General features: G+C 31.2%; 10 protein-coding genes across 10 annotated transcripts; 5 read left to right on the top strand and 5 right to left on the bottom strand.

Moving 5' to 3' along the window:
• Positions 1 to 764: 764 nt before the first annotated feature.
• Positions 765 to 5330, bottom strand: SNQ2 (ATP-binding cassette transporter SNQ2; the record flags this gene model as incomplete). The annotated part of the gene is made up of 1 exon (XM_064860729.1): positions 765 to 5330. One exon carries the CDS (start codon positions 5328 to 5330, stop codon positions 765 to 767), a length of 4566 nt encoding a protein of 1521 aa, XP_064717746.1.
• A 2002-nt stretch (positions 5331 to 7332) lies between these two features.
• On the top strand, positions 7333 to 9546 carry GYP1 (GTPase-activating protein GYP1; the record flags this gene model as incomplete). Its single annotated transcript, XM_064860728.1, has 1 exon — positions 7333 to 9546. One exon carries the CDS (start codon positions 7333 to 7335, stop codon positions 9544 to 9546), a length of 2214 nt encoding a protein of 737 aa, XP_064717745.1.
• Positions 9547 to 9699: 153 nt separating this feature from the next.
• VPS5 (sorting nexin 1) lies at positions 9700 to 11892 on the bottom strand (the record flags this gene model as incomplete). Its single annotated transcript, XM_064860727.1, has 1 exon — positions 9700 to 11892. The coding sequence occupies one exon, from the start codon at positions 11890 to 11892 to the stop codon at positions 9700 to 9702; it is 2193 nt and encodes a 730-aa protein (XP_064717744.1).
• Positions 11893 to 12438: 546 nt separating this feature from the next.
• ALG8 (dolichyl-P-Glc:Glc1Man(9)GlcNAc(2)-PP-dolichol alpha-1,3-glucosyltransferase) lies at positions 12439 to 14139 on the top strand (the record flags this gene model as incomplete). The annotated part of the gene is made up of 1 exon (XM_064860726.1): positions 12439 to 14139. One exon carries the CDS (start codon positions 12439 to 12441, stop codon positions 14137 to 14139), a length of 1701 nt encoding a protein of 566 aa, XP_064717743.1.
• Positions 14140 to 14732: 593 nt separating this feature from the next.
• Positions 14733 to 15656, bottom strand: CYT1 (ubiquinol--cytochrome-c reductase catalytic subunit CYT1; the record flags this gene model as incomplete). The annotated part of the gene is made up of 1 exon (XM_064860725.1): positions 14733 to 15656. One exon carries the CDS (start codon positions 15654 to 15656, stop codon positions 14733 to 14735), a length of 924 nt encoding a protein of 307 aa, XP_064717742.1.
• A 1790-nt stretch (positions 15657 to 17446) lies between these two features.
• Positions 17447 to 18184, top strand: YNG1 (Yng1p; the record flags this gene model as incomplete). The annotated part of the gene is made up of 1 exon (XM_064860724.1): positions 17447 to 18184. One exon carries the CDS (start codon positions 17447 to 17449, stop codon positions 18182 to 18184), a length of 738 nt encoding a protein of 245 aa, XP_064717741.1.
• Positions 18185 to 18444: 260 nt separating this feature from the next.
• RPL3 (60S ribosomal protein uL3 RPL3) lies at positions 18445 to 19608 on the bottom strand (the record flags this gene model as incomplete). The annotated part of the gene is made up of 1 exon (XM_064860723.1): positions 18445 to 19608. The coding sequence occupies one exon, from the start codon at positions 19606 to 19608 to the stop codon at positions 18445 to 18447; it is 1164 nt and encodes a 387-aa protein (XP_064717740.1).
• Positions 19609 to 21257: 1649 nt separating this feature from the next.
• On the top strand, positions 21258 to 22103 carry PWA37_004229 (uncharacterized protein; the record flags this gene model as incomplete). Its single annotated transcript, XM_064860722.1, has 1 exon — positions 21258 to 22103. The coding sequence occupies one exon, from the start codon at positions 21258 to 21260 to the stop codon at positions 22101 to 22103; it is 846 nt and encodes a 281-aa protein (XP_064717739.1).
• Positions 22104 to 22311: 208 nt separating this feature from the next.
• On the bottom strand, positions 22312 to 23331 carry CKA2 (casein kinase 2 catalytic subunit CKA2; the record flags this gene model as incomplete). Its single annotated transcript, XM_064860721.1, has 1 exon — positions 22312 to 23331. The coding sequence occupies one exon, from the start codon at positions 23329 to 23331 to the stop codon at positions 22312 to 22314; it is 1020 nt and encodes a 339-aa protein (XP_064717738.1).
• A 532-nt stretch (positions 23332 to 23863) lies between these two features.
• Positions 23864 to 24586, top strand: SLD7 (Sld7p; the record flags this gene model as incomplete). Its single annotated transcript, XM_064860720.1, has 1 exon — positions 23864 to 24586. One exon carries the CDS (start codon positions 23864 to 23866, stop codon positions 24584 to 24586), a length of 723 nt encoding a protein of 240 aa, XP_064717737.1.
• Positions 24587 to 24891: the final 305 nt, after the last annotated feature.

Genomic DNA, 24891 nt, shown 5'->3' with positions numbered 1-24891 from the left:
ATAACAAAGTGTACGCGTTTTAAATCATATGTATATCCATGTTCTGTTTTTATCTTAACATAATATCTGTATACCAATGCCACTATTTTAATGTCAGAAGTTATTATGAATTCCGCCAATGTAAAATTAAGTTACTGAAAATATTACAGTCGATAGTGATAATGATTACATATTACAAATTGCAAAAATTGAGTAGTATGCAGAACCAATCCATCATAAATAGAGCTATAGCAATATGTTAATAAATAATACAACAAGTAATAGTAATCATTAATATTCGAAATAAAATATTTGGTATTCATGCCAATATATTTAGAAGATTAAACATATACAAATAAAATAAATATCATGTTTCTTTATTTCTATGGATTAGATTCTCATATAACCACATAGTAATTATGTTAGATACAATTTTATATATTTTACCACACAAAAGAGACGTAAGGATTTATACAGGAAATTTAGATATAAATACATTTAATTTAGTTTAGAAACTCTCCTAGCAATTATTTCATGTCAAAGATGAATCATATTAGTAAATCAGAATCTCACCCACAATTTATGTGACATACCATCTCAAATCTAAATCTCCATATTTTCCAATTCATTACTCCTTTATAGACAGTTTTTCCATTTACAGTATTCACGATTAATTATGTATCTCTTCAAAATCTACAAATAACAGTATTATTAATTTTTAAAAATTATATATTAACTCCAAATAAAAATTAAAAAAAAATACAAACAAAGTCTATAGACTTAAATCAATTCTTCTTTCTTTTCAGTATTTTCATTAGTTTGGCAGGATTAAGAAATGAGACACCTCTTACATGTAGCCAATAATAGAAAAATACCATCGCAAAAAGGTTGAAGAAAATATAAATGAAAAAAATACCAAAGTTTCTCCATAAATTGGAATAACTAGCAGAAATGTGCTTCAAATAATCATCACCCACAGAATATATACAGTATGCACAATCTGAAGTAGCATCTGGATTTGCAATATAACCACTTGAATAAGAAAAGAATGTCTTCATATAAGCACCACAGGTCATATTTTCCGGAGGCTGGAAGTAATTCAACTCTTTGGAACTACAAATTACAGGCTTTTTGTGTAATACAATAGAGACTAAATTTTGGACAAAATATGTGTAAGGGGAAGCCACATTCATAAAGACCCAGAAATCATTTAAAAGAGATTTAGGTTGCACAACACCACAAAAAGCAATCATAAAGGACAACAATAAACCAAGAATTACATTAGCAGATTGTAGATTTGGTGCCATGTATAGAACTAGCAAACCCATACCAACATAATACAATTGGAACATAATAGAATAATTCAAATAATAAACACCAGAGGCGGAAGCTTCAAAGTGAATTCTTAATGGGAAATATGACGAAACAAAAAAGATAGCACTAAATAATAAGTGGTATGGAATTTCACTTAAATACTGTGTTAATAATAATAGTGACCAGTGGAACATATTGGATTTAGACTCTCTTGTTTCATATAATTCTCTTGCAGCAATTGCACGTGCTTGGATTTGATTCATGGCTGGTGCAGACAAAACAATAGAAATAAAAACAGCAAAAAGTGTGTTTTGTAAACCAGTGTAACTATTACCAGGACTGTAGAAGGTAAACCCAATATATAACCCACCTACTGTCATTAACATCATCTTGGACATAATATAATCTAAACTTCTCCAAAAAGTAAGACTAGTTCTTTGTAAAACATACCTAAATTGGTAAAAGTACGATGTAGCGTACTTAGATGTATTTGCACCGACTTCTGATTCGTCATTCTTCAAAGATAATTCATTTATTAATTCAGTAACCTTGTTTTCACTGTCAACATATTCTTGTGAATTTAACCAGACTTCATGCCAATCTTCTTTAACTGTTGCGGTAGCACCTGCACCAATAGCTTCTAAGACATATTCAGCAGGATTCTCCTTGGATGAACATTTTCTAGCACCATTTCTCTCAAAATATGATAACACTGTTGACGAATTTTCACCAATATCACCAAAATACACAGTTTGGCCACCTTTCCTTAATAACAATAACCTATCAAATTGTTCAAATAAAGTAGCAGAAGGTTGATGGATTGTACACAAGATAGATTGACCAGCAGCAGCTAATTTTTTCAATAACTGAACAATTGCCCAAGCAGATTGAGAATCTAACCCTGAAGTTGGCTCATCTAAGAATAATAAGATGTCAGGTTTAGCAACCAATTCAACACCAATTGATAGTTTCTTTCTCTGTTCCACATTTAAGCCGTTACCAACAGCACCTACCAAAGCATCAGAATAATCTTCCATATCAAGAATTCTAATGATCTTATCAACATATGCAATCTTTTCTTCATCTGAAATATGTTGAGCACGACGCATACGAGCAGAAAAAATCAAAGATTCTCTAACAGTTAATTCAGCGATATGAATATCTTGCTGTTGAACATAACCAGTACGCCTCTCAAAACTCTTGTCAATAGGACGACCATTTACCAACATATCACCAGTAATAATACCAACATTTCTTTGAGCTAAAGTATTCAATAACGTAGTCTTACCAGCACCCGATTCACCCATTAATGCTGTCATGGTACCTGGTAAACAATACCCAGAGACATTATCTAATAATCTTCTTTGTCCACCATCGTATGGAATTGTAAAACAAACTTTTCTCCATAAGAAAGCACCCTTAGATTCAAGTTCTCCAAATACAGCATCATCTTCTTCATCTGTACTACTTGCTAAATATTTTTCCTTAATATCAATTGATTCATCAGCAGCCTCTTCATCATTACGAATTTCAAATCTTTTAGATCCCTTCTTGAAAACTAAAGCATCACCACCACCTTTAACAGGTCTTTTAAGTTCTGTAATAACACATTTCAAAATGAAATAGCCTAACAAGAAACACCACATAATACCAAAGTTTCTCCAAGTATGTTTGTATTCATATTGGAATTGCAATTTTAAATAATCATCTCCTAAAACATATGATTGATCTTCCTTAGAACCAATGAAAGCACATGCGTGATTAATTAATGGAAATTTCTCATATGCTGGACCACTAGGAACTAAACTATTAGCACAACTCATATGTCTACCGTGAAATTCAGCATTAAGCATAGATTCGAATGCATATCTAATTGGCAAAATATATGAGATCCATTTAAACCAAGGATGCATGGATGGCAATTGAATCATATATGTCGAATACATGGAGATAGACATCATAATAATACCGGAAATAGCATTGGCCTGAGAAATATTATCACAACCTGCTGCAATGAACTCGAATAACGCCGTAATAGCTTCAGAACACATTGTTAAGAACAGGTAAACGATAAAGAATGCAGATGGAGTCCTGTGCAAATCAGCAAGGAAGTATATAATAATTATAAATAAAGTTAAACCAATCATACGAAATGGGAACCCAGCAATTGTACTTGCCAATGCTTCTGCTGATGGATGATATAGAGAGTAATCTTTATGTTTTTGTAAAATTGGTCTATGTTCAAAAGAGATATTAGCCAACCCCATCAAAGAATAATACAACAAACAGAAGTAAAGGGTACCACCTCTTGAAAATGCACCATTAGTAGAAGATGGTGTATTATAATACATAGACCCTGTAATAAAAGCTTGTATCACTGCAGCTACAATATTTGTTATAGTAGTGGTTTTATTACCATAAATTCTTTGAAAACCACGACGAACACATAATCTGACTTGTTCCCAATATGACACTGTATAATATGATTTTTTACTTGCGCCTCTTGATTTTTCTGCGGCGATAGAATCTTTATAAAGTTTTCTTGTGGCTTCTGTATCTATCTCTTCCTTATATTTAACGATATCTTCTCTTAATTGCTTATATTCGGGGGAATTTAACCAATATTGTTCAAATTCCTCAGCAGTCTTTGGTACTTTATTTTCAAAACCTGGCTTAACAATATGATAACCATTTGGATCAGTCAATGCAGTTAAATATTCGGCAGTAGCTTGTCTTGGTGGACATAAATAACCCATCTTTTCAAAATAAGCCTTTGCATTTTCAATCCTACCGAAATATATTTGTTTACCTGAATATAATACAGTAACTTTATCAAAGGTTTCATAAATATTTTCACTTGCTTGATATATGGTGACAAAAGCAGTTGACCCAAGAAGATTAGTCATGATACGGATAGCTTTAGCATATTCTAAGGCAGTAGAAGCATCTAACCCTCTAGTTGCATTATCCCAACAATAAATGGATCCGTTAGCTGCAAGTGCTTCAGCAATAGAGACACGCTTTCTTTCACCACCGGAGACACCTCTTACGAAATCGTTACCAACAATGGTGTTATAGGTATGTCTTAAACCAAAAATTGTGGCATATAATTCTCTTGTTGAATTAATATATTCTTGTCTTGTCACATTGTTCACTCTCTTAGCAGGAGTTTTACAAGCAATGGCAAAATCAAGAGTTTGTTTAACTGTTAGATATGGAAAATGCACATCTAACTCACCATTGTATATGACGTCTGATTTGAAATGTTTCATCATTTCCCTTTGATGTATACCGTCATAAGTGATTTCACCTGTTACACCTCCAGCAAACTGGTCAATTTCACCTGCAGTGACTTTTAAAAATGAGGAACAACCAGCACCAGGCCTACCAAGCACCAAAATCATCTCTCCAGCTTTTGCTAAAGCATTGCAGTTCTGTAGAATCTGTTTCATTTTGGATTTACCATTTTGACGTCTTCTCCTTATCTTGTTATAAATAGTATATGGTAAAAATAAGATATTACCAAAAGTGGCACCTTCTAAAGCGGAACCATCTACACCTCTACAACCTACATCTTCCAGAGTGACACCAGCCTTTCTAATATGAATACCTTGGTCATTAGCATCACGAACAAATGAACCAATAATTCTAGCTGCATCAAATGAATCATCACCACCATTATCATTTTTTACTCCGTCGTTTACACTATTATCATTAAACTGAAAGGAACCTTCTCTAGTTGTATGACGAGATAATTCTTTTGCTAAGGATTCAACTTTAGATATAACTTCGGGAGACAATTCTCCAAGTGATCCATTATTATTATGAAAATTATTACTAATCTTTTGTTCGTTGATAGATTCACTAACATTTATGGAAGAATGACTTAACATTTTAACCAATTTATCCGCGGGGGTATCTTCTTTATTATTATTATTATTATTAGAATACATATTATTTGTATTTGAACCATAAAAGGAACGTGTGCTCGAACTAGTTGACTGTCTAGACAATGAAAAACTACTGGAAGTACTCATTGCTAGTAAAATTAAATTAAATTAAACTAAATTAATGGTATTAAATAAATATCTATAAAATGAAACTGCAATGTGGGAATAGAAGCAAATAAAAAGGAAATTTAAAAAAAAAAGAGGTAGGAAATTAAAAAGGTATCTCAATTATACTTGAACAATTTTTATAATAGTAGATATAATAAAGTGGTTATTATATAGTTCCTTTGTTTCTTGAATATTGCATGTAAATAGTCAAATTGAATAGATATTTTACTATCGGATAGTGCTATAATAAAGCACGCTATAAACTATGTTAGTCCAATCAAAATATAAGCGCTTACTGGAGGAAGATGGTTGATGTCTATAAACAAGTAAACATATATACATAGATATATATATACATATACGATATATATATATATATCTATGTAAATACAAAAACGAATAAAAAACGAAATGAACTCCCCACTTGTGCGAAGAGAAAAAGAAAGAAAGAGAAAAAGAAAAAAAATAAAAAAATAAAAAAAAAGAAACACCCTCTCTTGCTATTGTTAATGTTATCATTGCAAAAGCCACATGCCTAAAAAAAACAAAAAGAAAAAAAAAACCACAACTACAAAACGGCTATAGACGGATATAGATGGATATAAACGGATATAGACGGGTTATTATTTTTTTCAAGAGTCCCTAGTACTAAATGCTTATTTGTTCCGCGGAAAATAAAAGTAAACTGTGGATTATATTGATCATATTGACATCGAGCTAGTCTTAGTAATAATCTACATTCTATTTCTCCTCTTCAGGTTACGTACCAGCCAACTTTTCTTGAACTGTTTTCAATTTACAAAATAAGCGGATTCAATAGAGTTTCCGATGATGTATGGGTGGGTGTTTCCTTTTCAAATATGTATAGTACAGAACTAGATGAGTAATCCTTTAGTAAGAAAATAAGTAAATAAAAGAGGAAAAACGAAAAAGACATTGAAGGTTTAGTCGTTACTATTATTGTTATTGTTATCAAGGGCACGGAAGTAGGATGTAATATAGAATGTGTAAGTATTATATAATCTATTAATTTGCTGATTGGATTGATTTTGCCCTATCAGCAGTTATTAGATGATACGGAAAAAACCGATTAAGAGAATATTAGATTGGAAAAATTATCCATAACCAGATATTTGTTCTCTATTTTGTTCTTTTTTCTTTTCTGTTTTTATTTCATCCCAATAATAAAAAAAAAGTACTACTATTATTGGTATGATGTAATGGAAGTAAATATAGATATAAATATATATATCCATCATATAATATACCCACACTTTCTCTTTGTTTTTCTCTTTGTTTCTCCGTCCCTATCCATCCATCCATATATATATATTCAAGAAAAGAGAAAGAGTGTGGATATATGTATGTGTGTTTACGCTCGATATCTCTTTCCGCCCGGATTAATAACAAGATCACCCCAAGGCTTTATGATTCCGCATAGATTCTTCTTAAATTTCTTTCTTTCTTTTTTTTTTTTTCTAATTTTGTTTGTTTGTTTATTTATTTTTTTCCACTCTCTATAATCTTGCGCAAAAATAATAAGTTAGTAAAAACATAACCTTATTACTATGGTATTATAATACCTAAAACTCATCAACAATTATCATTAAATATGACCCCTACATTTACCCAACTCTTACAAATCTAAAGATTAATCATATATAAGCATATACCAATTACTTTTGTTTTTTTTAACCATACTATCAAAATATCCGTTTTTTAATAGATTAATACTTATTGAATACAATACAATATAATATTAATAAATATATCTCTGTATATTATTATTATTATTATTATTATTATTATAACTAAATAGTATTATACCAATACTAATTGATATATGAGTTATAAATTGTGATATCTATTTTTTTGTATTTTTGTTTATTATATATTTATCTATTTTTTCATCTCTCTCTCTCTCCCCCCTTCTCCCTTTTTTCCTTTTTTGTTTTTTCTTTCGTCATCTAACATCTATATAATGGTTCTTAGATCAACAACATACCAAAATGAAATGAATGAGACAGATTCTTCTAAAAATACAAGTTTTGTTACATCATTAATGAAATCTTGGAGAATTTCTTCAAGTTCTTCAATTGCTTCTTCTTCAAATACAAACGAACCACTAACAAATAATAATAATAATAACCACACTAAATCAGTATTATCTTCTGATTCTCCGTTCTATTCTTCCCCTATACAATCCACACATTTTGATACCATCACTAATAATACAGGTAGTGGCACTACTACCAATAAGAAAGGTTTTACAAGAAAGTTTAGTTCTAGTTCCCAAGATGGAAATTTCGACGCAATGGCCAAACAAACCATAAGCATAAGGAAATCAACATCTTCTTCGTCTTCATCTTCTTCAATTATTAATAATAATATTACCAGTCATGCTCATACTAGTACACATTCCCATACTCATAATAGCAACAATAATAAGACCACAAATTCATATTCCCCTTTAAGGTATGTAAGTCCCTCGATGACTAATTTGGAGAGTCTGAAATCAAGTTTCTTTAGACAACATCATACAAGAAATTCACACCATAATCAATATTATCATAACACGCCAGGTAATAACAACAGTAATAACCATAATTCATTTAATTATTCAAATTCTCCTGCCATTGGAGCTTCGTATTCAAGTTATAATGGCACCGGATCCCTTGAAAATTTTCCAAACGATAACAACAATGCTAGTAGTAAATATTTTCAAGATTTAGATGAAGATTGGAGTGCAGTCATAGATGATTTCAACATGCCGATACCGGTTATGTTAAATGGCGGTAGAGGAGATCATGCTAGTAACAGTAACAATAACTCTCTATCTAGAATCTCTACAAACTCATCAATAACAAATTTTAAACCATCAACAACATCAGTAGCACCACTTCAATACCCACAGTTACCTCTTATCGAAACAAGATCAAAGGAAGAGATCGAAAATGAAAGAGAGATACAGAAATTAAATTCTCTTATGAAGAGAATAACTAAGTTTGATAATATCCTTAATAACAAGCACATAATCAATCTATCAGAGTTGAGACAGATTAGCTGGAATGGAATACCTAAACCTCATAGACCAGTAGTTTGGAAATTATTGATCGGTTATTTGCCAGCTAATAAAAATAGACAGGAGTCATTTTTGAAAAGAAAAAGACAAGAATATCGTGATGGATTAAATCATACTTTCTCCAAAAACCATAAACGAGACATTCCCACTTGGCATCAAATTGAGATCGATATTCCAAGAACTAACCCACACATACCTCTGTATCAATTTAAAACAGTTCATGAAAGCCTACAAAGAATATTGTATCTTTGGGCAATCAGACATCCAGCAAGTGGTTACGTTCAAGGTATCAATGATTTGGTAACCCCATTTTATCAAACTTTTCTGACAGAATATTTACCTCAATCTCAAATAGATGATGTGGAAAATAGAGATCCATCCTCATATCTGTCTGAAGAACAACTGAAAGATGTAGAAGCAGACGCTTTTTGGTGTTTAACTAGATTGCTGGAACAAATTACAGATAATTATATACATGGTCAACCAGGTATTCTAAAACAGGTTAAAATCTTGAGTCAGTTGATTAAAAGAATTGATACTGATTTATATAATCATTTTCAAAAAGAACATGTTGAATTCATCCAATTCGCCTTTAGATGGATGAACTGTCTTTTAATGAGAGAATTTCAGATGAATGCTGTGATTAGAATGTGGGATACTTATTTATCAGAAACTTTCAGTGATACAGGTTCATCTATGTCCACATCCTTTAACAGTGATTTAATGTCACCACAAACACCAACACAACGATCAACTGCAACTTTTCATACAACACCACAAGGTTCCAATCATGTTACTACGTTATCACTTCATACCCCTGCAACCACAACAACTCGATTCAATTCAGTAACAACTTTAACATCGGTGAGTAAAGATGAATCGGATCCAACCAAGGTTAAACAATCTTCTTTGAATGAGTTCCATGTCTTTGTATGCGCTGCATTTTTAATCAAATGGAGTGATCAATTATGTGAAATGGACTTCCAAGAAATTATAACTTTTTTACAAAATCCACCTACTAAGAATTGGGATGAGAACGATATTGAGATGTTATTAAGTGGTGCATATATTTGGCAATCGTTATATAAAGATGCAACGTCCCATTGGTTATGATAAATTATGTAATCAAATAAAATTACGTAACATTATAAATCTTGATTATTAATTTCCCAAAAACAAATCATCCGAAACATCATTAATTCCATCTATTCTTACCTTTTATTTTCACTTTATTATACATATATAGCACTCATAAAAATTACTTACTTATAGGTTTGTTTGAAAAAAAGTTTCCCATAATTCAATACACTCCTTTTGAGATTCAATTGCGCCTTCCAGCGATATTTCAATACTACTTCTAAATTCATTTATTCTTGTCTTATTATACGAATTCAATTCATTTCTGATTGTAGTGGTAACATCACCAAACCATTTTGCTATTTTATCACGACGTGCTTGTAGTATATCGCATTCATTTTTTAACTTCAGGAGTTTTTCATTACCTTTAATGTCTTGTTGAATATTATTTGTCTGTTTATTAAACTGTACTAACTTTTTCTTTAAATCATTCTCTACTATACCTAAGTAATAACCAATCTTTCTTCTTTGTTTAAAAGTAGCTCTAACACTAGCTAATGAACGTATATATTCATCTACCATAGCAATGAGTGTTAAAGCATCCTGTAATGAATTTCTTTCTAATATCGATTTAATCTTGGATTGGACTTCTGAAAAATTGGACAATAATTCGGTGCTCTGTCTGGTAACTTCAAGTTTTGCCAAATTTTTAACGATTTTAGCGAACTCTTCTATAGTTAATGCTAATTCGTTTCTTTGACTATCGATCAAATCTAAGGATTGATATATTTGTTTCAATTGGGATTCTAATTGATTCAAATTATCATATTCTTGAATAAAAATTTGATCTTGTTCTATATACTTCGGTGGAGAAGAAAATGAAAAATTCATAAATCCTCTTGTATTTTCAGTATCTAACCCACCATTTTTTAATACTATGGCAGCATCATCAGGTCCCAGTAATTTTATTTCACTTATATGGATTTCTGATAAATCGTTGTTATCGTTATAAGCAGCAGAACCACTAATATATTCTCTGATTTTAGAGTCTTTATTAAATGATTCACTTGATAGGAAAAATATAAAATCAGCATCTCTTTGTAAAACTGGATCTCTTGCTATTCTATTTAACATCGATTCCATTTGAAACCTTCTATTTTCAATAAAATCATCTTTGAATCTACCAACAGCTTGCTTTTCTGGCGGAGGAGGTATGATCTTACCCCAGTGATTATTTTGTAATTGGCGATAAAGCCATCTAAAATCTCTATATCTCCGACGAACTTGAGATTCTCCTGAAGGTAAAATGGAATCAGAAGACATGGTTTGTGGAGACACAAGTGTAGTATTAACAGAGTATTCAATATGTGATGCTGCTAGCTCATCCACTTTAATTGGATCCTTAACTTCTATTTTAAATGTTAATAAATTATTATTTGCATTAGAAGGCTCATCTGACTTTATAATTTCAATATTACTGTTATTATTTGAATCTTCTTGTACTTCCATTGGTTCAGCTACCTTAATTTCCTCGTCATTCTTATTTATTGAATTTTTTTCAGAAGAAAGTGTATACAATGGTGAATTCATCTTTCTTAAAATATCAATATCATTATCATAATCAAAATCAATAATGCTGTTTTTATCTGATATTGTTGGCTGAGTTATCAGGTTACTTTTTTCATTTTTCTGTTTAGATGAATGGTTATCTAATTGAGCCTTATGTAATGGATCAGTTTCTACTGATGATGCAGGAACTGGTCTTCTACGCAGTTTTTTAACACTAAAAAGTCGATTCAGCTGGGTATTTGAGGCGTCCTTTTTTTTGGTTGTTTCATTGGAGTCGTTGAGAATATTGGTATCTATTGGAAGTGGCGAGGCAAACATCTCACCAGAAAATAATGGATCCGCATTACCTTTTGGTACATCTGTAATATGATCAATCCCAGAGTTATGAAACTTCGAGAAATCAGTATCCTCTTGTGGTGCCAATTTATCTAATAATAACTCATGATTAGTTGATATGTCTTCTGTTTCCTCGCCATCAGCATGGCTTGATTCCTGCTTTGAAGGCAATTGGAAAATATTTGACTGATCTGTAAATGAAGATGCCTGATATGTATTTTCATATAGTACTGGCTCCACTTTAGGGGAGCCAATACCTGTTCCTAAGATATTAATATTAGCAAAAGTTTGACTTAATTCATTTATTGCATTATCCTCGCCAATTTCATCTTCAATAAAACTATTATTATTATTTGTAGTCACGTCATGACTATCATTACTGCTGCTATTATCCCCTCTAACATCATCCCAAACAGATGCTTCCAAATTATCCTCTTCGAAATTATTAGTACCTTTTCTATAAAAATTATTTTCCATTTTCCTTTTAATTAGGAATTTATTAATAATAAGGTTTTTAATAAAACTTGCTGCTCTTTTTTTACTTGATCAATGAACAGGTATAAATATACTATCAAATTGCTATCAAATGAATACCAACAGCTTCAGAAGCAATGCAAAGTTTCTCTTCAAGGCTTTTTTATTCTTTACCTTTGTTCATTCTCTTTAAAGATCGGAGAAAAAAAAGGTAAGTTATTGTGTGACTAGAAATGAAAAATTTCAAAAAAGTTTCATAATTTCTGTGAATTGTATTCATCAAACTGGGTAAATTATAGAAAGATAACTTTCCTTTGTGACCATTTTGTGAAGGATAAATGCTTTCAAGGTATATGGGTTTAATTTAACGTGTTTATCCTCTAAACTTTATTTGTGAACATATGAACTAAGACAAGGAAGAAAAAAGGAAACACAAATAGTGACAAGCTTTTAGTAGATATACATGTTAATTTATTAGTAAGTCACATTGGATAAAAAAGAATCGAAAGAGGTAGTATAATAAAAATAAAAATATTTATTAATACAGAGATGTCTAAAGTTGATGGAAAAAAATCTAAGAAGAAACCTACTCAGATACTTACTACAAATAATTCAGAAACTCAAAAAAGATATTCTTTATGGAATTTTTGGATTTGTTCTTTATTTTTAAAACTTTTATTAATGCCAGATTATTTTAGTACCGACTTTGATGTACATCGTAATTGGCTGGCTATTACACATAAACTTTCTTTGAGAGAGTGGTACTATGAAAAAACAAGTCAATGGACTTTAGATTATCCACCTTTTTTTGCTTATTTTGAATGGGTATTATCTCAATTTGTACCCCAAATTGTACGTAAAGATGGTTGTTTAGATATTGTAGAAGTCGGTCAGTTTAGTTGGCCTACTATCGTTTTCCAAAGGTTAACTGTTATAATTACAGAAGGTTTATTATTTATCGTCTTGCAAATTTTTATAAATACTAGCAAATCATTTGAGAAAACGCAAAGTTTTATAGTAGCTTCTAGCATTGTATTATCTCCAGGATTTTTAATTGTTGACCATATTCATTTCCAATATAATGGCTTTCTTTTTTCAATATTAGTTGCTTCTATTGTTGCTGCAAGAAATCAAAGATATCTGCTATGTGCTCTTTTTTATTCAATTTCTTTGTGTTTTAAACATATTTTCTTATATTTGGCACCATGTTATTTTGTCTTCTTATTAAGGGTATATGTTTTGCAATTTGATGGTTTTAAATTTAGATCATATAAAGACCTTTTCTTTATTATCAATTGGAAACATTTATTCCAATTGGGAAGCGTTGTAATTGCTACTTTCACCTTATGTTTTGCTCCCTTTATTCTAGATATGCCACAAGTGATTAGCAGATTGTTTCCATTCTCTAGAGGATTGACACACGCTTATTGGGCTCCAAACTTCTGGGCCATTTATTCCTTTTTAGATAAAGTACTAACTATAGCTGTCCTTAAAGCACCATGGATTTTGGCTATGGTAAAAAAATTCACAAATTCCAGTTTCTTGCCTTCTTCTATCGAATCCATCAAACTTTCAATGAAAGAAAATAATACTGGTAGCAAAGGTTTAGTACAAGATGTTATATTTACTATTCTTCCTCAAATTACACCAAAGTTAACTTTTCTATTAACTTTACTATATCAAATACTAGCTGTGATTCCACTATTATTCGATCCATCTTATAAACGATTTGTTGGCTCACTAACTTTATGTGGATTAGCATCATTTTTGTTTGGCTGGCATGTCCATGAAAAAGCCATCATGTTAGTGATTATCCCGTTCTCATTTTTAGTTATTTTTGATAAGAGACTTTTAATTCCATTTATGTTGGTTACATCCGCTGGATACGTGTCTTTGTTCCCATTATTATACAAAAATGCAGATTTTTTGATTAAATGTCTTTACACTTATATTTGGTGTATTGTTTACTTCTTTGCTATTAGAAAGACAACAAAGGTATCTACTAGTGTGGAGAGACGTGTCTTCTTTTTAGATAGAATATCGATCACATATGTATGTTCTTTATTTCCCGTAGTAATAATTTTACAATTATTGGATTTATTGAAGTGGAAATATCCAATTATTGAAAAGTTTGAGTTCTTAAATTTAATGATTTACAGTTTTTATTGTTCTTTGGGTATAATTAGCTCATGGATTGGGCTATCATGGTTGTATAACTTTGATGAACCTCTATGGGTACAGAGTTCTTAGATACAACCTCCAATATTACGTAAGATTAATCATTAATATTTTTTGTAAGGATCAATATTATACAACAATGCTTTCTCACAATTTCTCAATAGTTTAGGGGATCAATAATGTTTTAGTGAACATATATGTGTGTACCATTGGATCCATTTTACTGAATGTTTATGTCTTTGTCATCAAATATATCAAATATCAAATAAAATAATAAAGATAAATTAAAGAAAATAATTAATCTAAATAATTTCCCGAATAAATAAATAAATTAATAAATAAATAGCCTATTTAAGTAAAGATGAGAAAAAAAAGATTTGATAGAATAAAACAATAAAAACAAGATTATACAGGAAGCATTTGGTATAGGAAGAGAAAAGTAGATAGATTTTTATTTCAAATGTAAGACTGGAAATAAAATCGAAGTCAAATAATGTGAACTGTGGTAATGTATAAAAACAATAATCATGAATATCAAAAAAGAAAGAGAAAGAAGGAAAAAAAAATAAATAAAAAAAGGAGAAAAGCTTATGATTGCAGAAATTTATTTCTTCAGTTATATTTATCTCTTCTTATTTTTTTATTTTTTATTTGCTTCTAACCAATTATCTTCTCTTTGGAGTATTTGGTGGATTAAAAACAATCTTTCTTGTCTTGATAGCAGACCACTTGAATTTTTTAACCCAGACGGATAGTAAGTATAGAGAGGATAATATTATGATAGCTTTCAAACCATATTTCTTTCTTTCATCCAATTCTGGTTCTGCAGCCCAATGTAGGAAAGTAGTAACATCCTTGGCCATTTGAGAGGTTGTAGCTGGAGTACCATCCTCATATTCGACTAAATCATCGAATAAGACACGACCCATGGCAATTGCACCACCCGGGAAATATGGGTTATAGTTAGTACCAGCTGGTAAGGTAACACCTTCTGGTGGCTCATCTGGATAACCAGTCAATAGAGAGAATACGTAATCTGGACCACCGTGTCTAGCCTTGACGATTAAAGATAAGTCTGGTGGTAAAGCACCTTGGTTAGCGGCTCTGGCAGCTTCTTCATTTGGGTATGGACCTGGGATGTAGTCAGACAACTTCCCTGGTCTCTTTCTTGGATTACCTTGATCATCTGGTTCGTCGTCGTATTCAAATTGAGCAGCCATTTCTTTAACTTCGTCAGTAGTGTGCGAAACGTCGACAAGGTTTCTCCATGCAACACGATCTAAAGAGTGACAGGCAGCACAAACTTCACGATAAACTTGATAACCACGTCTAATAGAAGCATGGTCGAAAGTGTTGAAAGGACCATTATGTGGCCAGTCAAATTGAGGAGCATGTAAACCATGTTCCGCAGCAGTCATAGCCTTTGAATAAGTAGAGTCGCTATATAATAGAGTAGCTGCGGTTAATCCAGAGAATGCCACACCTGCAGTAACCATCTTTGAAAGTAGAGAAGATTTCTGACTAGAAGAAGCCGATGTGGTAGTAGAAACAAATCTTTTTGTGGATTGGAACAACTGTCTTTTGAACATTATGTAATAGTAATACTATTGTTATGCTGAATATATAAATATGAATATATTATATTATGTTATGTTATGTTATGTTATACTATGTTGAATTATTGATAGCCAACGTTGCTGTTTATTTTATTTTATTTTTCGAGTCTTTTCTTGATTAATTTATTAAAAACGATCTGTTGGCTTGTAAATGTTGAATATGAAAACAAAAGCAAATTATAATTGAAGGAAGAATTAATATGTTTTAATCCTACTACACTTTTTCTTTCTTTCTAAAACGTAAAAATGACTGTGGTAAGATCTAGATCAAAAGAGTAAGACCAAAGGGCAAACAAAAACAAACACAAAAAAAGTTCTAATGATTATAGCTTTTCGAAAACTTCAAGCACGTTACGAAAGAGTACGAATTATGGAGTTGCCAAATAAACAAACAAGTGATGAGTAGCAACAGTCAACTAAGCTGCAAGGTAAGTTTGACGAAAGAAAAGTAAAAGAAAAGAGAGGATATATATGTAATATACAAGAATACAGCAATTATATGAAGACAAATCCAATTGAAAATGTAGAGTCCACTATTGTATCCTCTTTCTTTTCCTTTATAAATATCCCATCATAAGCACGAATATAGCGGACGGAAGAAAAAGAGAAGAAGAGAAAAAGAAAAGGAAATAAAAAAAACGGAGATATAAATCAAAAAAAAAAAAAAAAAAAAAAAAAAAAAACAAAAAACCTACTTTCGACAGAAGAAACATAGAAAACAAGTTATATTATCACGTATATATAACAGTACTTATCTGCTTGTCTGTATAACTGTATCAGAACCAATATATGGTAAGTCGGATGACAAACATAAGAATAACAAATAGTAGCTAATAGTAGTAACATCAAACTACCATACACTGTTCTTGTTAACGGTAAAAATATACGTACAAATGCACGTATAAACCTACGCCCACCATCAACACACACGAAACACATAGGTTCTGCAGAAAGAGCAGGTTTGACCGAAATAGGTTCGAATTAAAAATGATTTCTTTTGATTACTGTGACAGAAAAACAAAAACAAAAACAAAGGAAGAAGAAGAAGAAACAGAGAACTTATTGAATTACATTGATTGGCTCTTCGAATGTAGTTGGAGTGTTTTTGAGTGTCGTCGTCTCGCCGTTCCCTTTTCCCCTTCACCCCCTTTTTCGCTTATTCAAATCCCTCTTAACAAAATCTCGACCAAAATACAAAATCACAGAGAATTTCTAAAAACAAATCGTCCGAGAACTCCGATAGAAGAGAGCGGTTTATAATAGAAAACGAAAACTGAAAAGTCACCACAAGGGAAATTCTCAAAGTCCGTCTTTTCCGTATCATATGAACATCACGTGATGACATCCATACACCTATATTGATTTGTCTTTTTTTTTTTTTTCATTTTTTTTATATTCTAAAATTTGCTAGATGGGAACTACCGATGATTTTTTTAGCAAAGTTTACTCTGTGTGTATGGGTGTGATGTAAATCAAGGAAAAAACGAAATATTTAGCAGAGTTCTAGAGGAATGTAGCTTAGCTATGCATTTTAATCTAGTCTACCAGGGTAAACATGTAAAAGGAAGACTAAATATGTTGATAATGTAAATGGTATATATTCTTAGTTTGTATATTTAAGAGAATATATCACATCCTTCATTAAAAGAATATTACAAATGTAGATAGCTATAAATAAGGACAAAGGAAGAAGTATATGTTACGCATCTATACATATATAGCTATATATACCTATATTATTTCTTTACTTATATTTTCTGGTCATGTCCTTACCTCTTGAAGACATTAGACATGATTTTTTCCATGCTTTAGATCATTTTCCAAGTGATTTGGTTCGTACTTTATGGCTTTTACAATCAATTGATGTCCAATTAAATGAATGCTATGATAACACTAGTAAGATTGGTAATGAGGAAAGGTCTACGTACTTTGAATATTTGCAATCACAATTAAGGAAGCAATCTGTTTCATTGTTAAAACTAGTTCAAGATCAAAAAAACATTTTGAATAGAGAAAGGGTCCAGTTAAATAAACAATTGCACACAAGAAACAGGTATCAAAACTTTATCAAAAAGATAAACGAAACAAAACCAACTGTTCATAGCTATCAAGATACTAAGAGTAATGAGGTAAGTATTGGTATTGAAAACACTGAAGACCAAGATTTGGAACCAAGGTATTGTATATGCAATGACGTATCATATGGTGATATGATTGCTTGTGATAATGACAATTGTCCAAAACAATGGTTCCATTGCAAATGTGTTCATATATCTGTTCTGCCTAAGGGGAAATGGTATTGTAGTACAGAATGTAAATTACATGATAGGAAGAGTAAAAGCAAGAAGACAAGCAATAAAACCATCATTAGCAGTAGTAGAGATCAGGAGAAGAAAAATAATAAGCAAGCATCAAAAATAACTGAGCAAGCAAAAAAAGTAGTAAAACTTCAGAAAAGAAAGGGTAGAGGAAGAAAAAAAAAAATAGCATATACCTTATAGATATTATGTACATGCTACTTTACTTTCACTAGGTGAGAAACCTGCCATAAAGATGTGCAGCACAAAAATGCACCTACACATAACACATAAAGTGTAACTAATCAAAAATAAAAAAATCGGATTTTAAAAAAATAAGGTTTATTTTATAAAGATGATTTGCTATATAAAATTATATGTATATATATAGAGATAATATACTATAACAAAAAAAAAACTAAAGATTTAGCTATTTGATATTAGTAACTATTTCATCATCAACTTTATAAATCCTTCTTTAAAGTACCCATAAAAGCATGCTTTTCAGCTGGGGTTTGGAATCTACCCTTACCGAATTTAGAGGAAGTGTCAATCCATTTCAAGGTAACTTCTTCTAAGGCCTTTCTGGAGGTGTTAGTGTATAAGGACTTTCTTAAAGTAACAACTCTCTTTCTGATACCTGGGATAGAACCCTTTAACATAACGTAGTCATTGTTAACGTGACCGTAGTGAACAAAACCACCCATTGGGGTAATGGTCTTCTTGGTTCTATCAAAGTTGGTGGAAGCGTTAGCTTCATCATCACCCTTACCAATTCTGTAAATCTTGTGGTTAATGGAAGTTCTGTGGTGGTAACCGTTTTGACCAGCACGAGCAACAGTCCACATAACGTGAGCTGGATGCCAAGCACCAATACAAGCAACCTTTCTTAAACCTCTATGGGTCTTTCTTGGTAACTTCTTGGTACCCCATCTGTGAGTGACACCTTCAAAACCGTGACCCTTGGTAACAGCAACGACATCGATCATTTCGTTTTGTTCAAAGACGGAGTCAACAGAAACAGTCTTTTCGAAATGTTCCTTAGCCCAGTTGACCTTGTCTTCAATGGAACCACCGTTCAATTGAATTTCAGCTAAGTGAGCCTTCTTTTGAGTCAATGGGGTCTTTCTAATTTGAGTGTGAACAAGAACTCTGATGACAGTGGCGTATTTCTTTAATCTGGCTAATTCTCTTTCAATTTCAGCGCCATCTTGAGCGTACTTGGCGGAGTACTTGGAGAAGGCCTTCTTCTTGGACTTGTACCAGTTCTTGTAGAATCTTCTCTTAACTTCATCAGAAAGATGTTCAGCCCAGACGGTGGTCAAGGATCTTAAACCTCTTGGGGTTTCGACATAACCGACAACACCAACAACGACAATTTCTGGAGCATCAACAATAGTGACAGCCTCCACGATTTCTCTCTTGTGGAACTTAGAACCTGGTCTGTCTAAATCTCTGACAATGGTAGTCATACCAGCCTTGTAACCTAAGAAAGAGGTTAAAGCAACTGGCTTAGATTGATCATCCTTTGGGAAAGACTTAACTCTACCTCTGATGGAGGCGGCTCTCTTTCTTGGTAAGAAACCTAAATGACCGTGACGTGGAGCTTCGTATTTTCTGTGAGACATATTTTATATTATGAATTCAGACTGTAGTTGTGCTGGGTGGAGTCTTTATACTTTGAAGTAGTTCAACAAATAAAGCAATTGCTGCAAAAAAGGGCAACTGTTAGTGAGCGCTGTTCAAACAAGAGTTGTAAAAGAGGAAACCTCTACATGCCAGTGCTTTTATAAATATATATAAGTTGATTTCTTGCAAAAGAAGAGAAGTGGTGAGATCAACAATAGAAACATTATAAAAAAATTTTTCAAGAAAAAAAAATTTCTACCGTAAAAAATGATAGACAGGGTAAATCTTTAAGAATTAATTTTGAAAAAATTCAATCAATTTTTTCCCATTTGGAAGTGTTTTTTGTAGGAAAAAACAACGACATAGATTAAAAAAAAATAACATTTCTTCTGAAGAAGATTTACATTGAAGAAAAAACGTTTGATGTATGGGTGTAAACAAATATTAAAAACAGTCCTATAAAGAAGTGGAGTATTTTTTTAAAAACAATTGCTTCACTGATAAATTAAAGCAAAGAACTAATAAAGAAGTGTAGTCTATGATTCTTAAAAAATATTATCATGCAAAAATCCCAAATTTAAATTTTGATCAAGAAGGATTATTGTACTAAGAAGAAATTGTTTACCACTTACATCCCCTGCTGTTGTGATTTGAAATATGAATTGTAATATACGATAGTTTTTGTGATATGACGATATAAAATCTTAAATATCTGATAGTACCTGTTCATACTAAATTCAACGCCTATAAGAATTAAAAGCAAACAATAATGTGAAATCTGTATTTTTCTCCTTAAAATAAACCAAGAACATTACTGTAGTTTTTGAATGTATGTAGACAAATGTATTAAACTAGTAAAATTATGTCATAATACTGACACATTTAAATGCCAAACCACATATTACAGGATAAACAGACATCTCGATACTTACTAATATGAAGCTGCTAGTATTGACAGATAACAAAATTACAAAAGACATACACATGGGAAAATTCTGTATTATTATTCTGTTCTTTTTAGGCAAAAAAATTTTTTCCATTCTACACAATAATAGTGTTCGGAAAAATGTACAGTGAAAAAATCCCGAACGAGGAGAGTAAAAAAAAGAAACTATTGTTCAAAAAGTAAAAACTATTTATTTTTCTAGTACTAAAACGGAAAGTGGTGTAAATAATTGGGGTAGCAAAAACAATAAACAATACTATTCCTATTGTTTTTATTTACATCCCCACAGGAAATTACAAAAAAAACAGTTTGGTATTTTGCTTTGTTGCCTCCTTTTAACAATTGTTCGGTATTATGCTTTTTTATTTCTGGTCTGATAATATTGTCGAGAAAGGGGGGAAACACAAAAAAATATGTGCAGGCAGCAAGTTCTCGATAAATTTACTGGATCGATAAATTATAAATATAGATATTACTAAGTAATTCAATCAACACTATGGTTAGAAAAGTCTTTTTCGCTCTTCAACAAGATGTCTTACCGAATAACAGCTGTACTCATATGCATCCTTGAGACTACTTTTTACTACAATAGTTTGGTTTTTATACTCGTATACCTAAGAGTTCGTTACACATAATTCTATATTTATAATCAAATCATAATATTAATTAAAAAAAAAAGAGTCATAAAAAATATATGCAACTATGGCGAGTCTAGATGATACAGTTATTTCAAAACAAAATATGATGTTACTAGATAATGTAACAAATTATGATAAAATGGCTATAGATTATTTTCATACACCCTGGCAGAACATAAAAGATTTACCGTTATCTTGGTCACTGTTGTGTAAGATGAAAAAGCATAAGTTGTTAAGATTACCTTCATGTTCAATGGAAGATGATTTGGATTACAATATATATTTACAAAGATTGCACCACTGTCTTTGGAGGCGTTGGTCTATAGAAAATTTCCATTTAAATAGTTTCAAGATAAATCCTCTGGATATTAATTGGAATAAAGAGACTGATATAACTATTTTATATGGGCCAGACTTTTCCCCTTATACGGATATAGAAATTAGCAATACTAAGAATAGCAAATATAATACAATATCTTTTTCAAAGTTTGATGCTAATAAAAAAAAAGAGATCATTTCAGACACAGAATCTCTTCATAGTGAAGATTCTCTAATATACTCATCATCACTAGATTCTTCGTCCTCGTTGTTATTTGATAGCCCGAAACACACAACAAATTCCACAACATCTAAAAATATTCCACTTAAGAAATCACTGCGATTTAGTGAGATTGTTAAAAAAAGAAATATCACAGCATATGGGGAATTAAAAGAATCCTATATACAAATAAATGATAAAATTCACCACCAACATAGATTTAGAAAACATGAGAGATCGCATTCCTTACCCTCTCCGTTATTTTACCCTACAAACGCTGTTGGTATAGATTCGTGTGCTATTGAAACGGATGATGAGAATGATTTGGATGACCGTAATGACTTTGATGACTTTATGTTTAATGTAATGTAACTAATCTATGTCTGTATATAATATGTATATAGATACAACACAATATACTTTTTTATGTTTTAAACTCTTCTATTTCTTCTCTTTGAAGACTTCTGTTTACTAATACTAATATTAATGACTATATTTTTCTTTTATTATTATTATAATTATACTTATACAGAAAATAATTGATTAATGAATAGTAACATCTATTTGGTGAGTATACACGTTAGTCATAATGAGTTTTGAAGAAGACATGGTTCATGGTTTCTTTAGCAGTCAATCTTTCTTGATGATCGTATCTTAATAAATTATCAATCAAATCAACCATTTCAGGTACAGCTAATGTAGTTTCAGGGGTGATAAAATGGGACCATGGCTTTCTAGTGAATTCCTTCATAATACCGTCATATTCACTTGGCAATTGCAATCCATATTTATTTAAATATTGTCTCAATTCATTTGTACCAAGTACTGCAGCAATTTTGACCAATTGGTCTGGATTAGTAGCACCTTTGAAGAATGGTTCCTTTTTGAATACTATAGCAGCAAGCATACATCCAACAGACCATAAATCTAAAGAATAATCATATTGATTCAAATTGACTAAAAGTTCTGGTCCCTTATGATAACGAGAAGCAACACGGACATTATAGTCGACACCAGGATGATAAAATTCAGCAAGTCCCCAATCAATTAATCTTAGTTTTTTCTCTCTTGGATCAATCATAACATTTTGTGGTTTAACATCTCTATGCATAATCCCCATTGAATGACAATAATCTAAAGCTACCAGTAACTGTGTGAAATAATATTGTATATCAGATAAAGTGAACCTTGGATATAAAGTTCTAAAATCCATGTTTTTAACTTCTTCAAAAATTAATGCAGGTATACGTGAATCTTTATCTTGAACAATATCATATAATGCAACAATGTTTGGTCCACCAGTCAAATTGGTTAAAATTTTTAACTCACGATATATTTTTTTCATTTTAACAGGTTTTAACACCTTGATCACACAACGTTTATCATTTCCAACACACCGACCACTAAATACTTCACTGTATTTTCCACGTCCAATCTTATTCACTATTTCATATTGAGAAATTTTGCCCCATTCAATAGTAACACCTTGTTCATAATCCCAATATTCTTGTGGTCTTTTTTCACATGCATCAGCATAAACACGAGCAGTAGAATAAACACGGATAGCTCTTTGGTTTAGTGTGGAGGGTGATAATGGCATTTTTGAAAACTTTACTTTAATTTTTAAATATCTCTGTTAAATGAAACCACAACACACACAATTTTTGGTGATCAAACCTTAAAGATAAGGTACTTGTTGGCCTTTTTAGATATCAAATATAATTTATCTTTCAAATACTTCATACTAAGCTCAAAAATACGCATGGCTAATTGATACACTCTCTATCAACTGGATAAGATAATGTTACATTTTCCTAAGTTGTATTTGGTGGATTGGGAAAAAATTTTTGTTTTTTTTTTTTTTGAAATTTTCTGTAAATTTTCTTCTCGATGTTTTGTAGATGACTTTTATTTAATTGTAATATTTTATAATCAAGAGACATATGTTAAACAATCCAACAACTATCAACGGTATATACTGTTCTTTTACCATTTTGTAAGTCTATATCTTTCTTTATTTCCCTCTTCCTTTCTTCATGCTAGTTCCTTTATGTTAAAATGAATTATAAGTAAATTAATTACTTTTGTTACATGTAAACTGATTGTATATAAGAAATAAGTAAAATATACCAATGAAATATGCAGTCCTTTCACTGACTTTCGGGTATGGGAAAGAGAAAGTTTTGTTAAAGGATATCGAATTATGGGATGAAAATATAATCACTAATATAAAGGATAGACCACTTATATGGTCAGGGAGATATGTATCATATGTATCAGTACAAAAATTACCATTATGGATATATGACAAGGAACAGCCAACACCGTGGCATTGTTATTCTAATTGTTCAAAAACCTGCAATTACTTTAATATCAAATTGAAAAGCTTAAATAGGTCAATGATAGCGGAAATACACAATAACTCAATGGATTCAGCATCACAAACCCGACTGGCTCTGTTTTATGTTAAAAATAACTCGATAATGTGTAAATTACTGTCCACAAAATTAAAATCAAAAATTGACGAACACATTACTACATCTTCTAACGCCAACATTAATAGTGCCATGGTTACCAAAACTAATAGTAAATTTTCAGTTAGCAAAAAACCCACCCATAGTCTACTGAATAAGAAAGTTCATTTCAATGACACTTTGTCAAAATTGATTCTTACAGGATTACGATTAAGAGATATTCCAAACACCTCTTCAGGGTTCACTAAGTTATATAAAATGACATTTCAAGCTGCAGAATTTACACATAGGGAAGATGTTAAAAAATACGACTATCAAGTACCATTTGAATTGTTACAACAAACTGTAGAAATATTGTTAAAACTATTCACAAAGACATAATTCAAACCCAAAATCTAGAGTTAAATATAGCATTACTGGGTTGATTCGTGTATAGATTATAGTGTCAAACAAGTATTCGATCCCACATGTGCTATTTTTTTCCTCTCAACAATAGTAAATGATAGATGATAATTGATTGTTTCTCACTTTTTTTTTTACTTCGAGTGAGAAAATAAGGGAAGTCAACATTATATTTCCATCTCCGCGGAATTTAGGTTGGCCCTTTTCCATGGAAAGATCTGTCGATAAAAATTTGAAAAATGATTTAGTTTTTCTCCTTTTTCTAATAGTTAATGAGGAAGTTG

Source organism: Arxiozyma heterogenica, assembly GCF_036370985.1.
Source record: "Arxiozyma heterogenica strain weizmannii chromosome Unknown scaffold_5, whole genome shotgun sequence".
In the NCBI taxonomy this organism is placed as follows: Eukaryota; Fungi; Ascomycota; class Saccharomycetes; order Saccharomycetales; family Saccharomycetaceae; genus Arxiozyma; species Arxiozyma heterogenica.
This window is presented reverse-complemented; position numbering and strand designations above follow the sequence as displayed.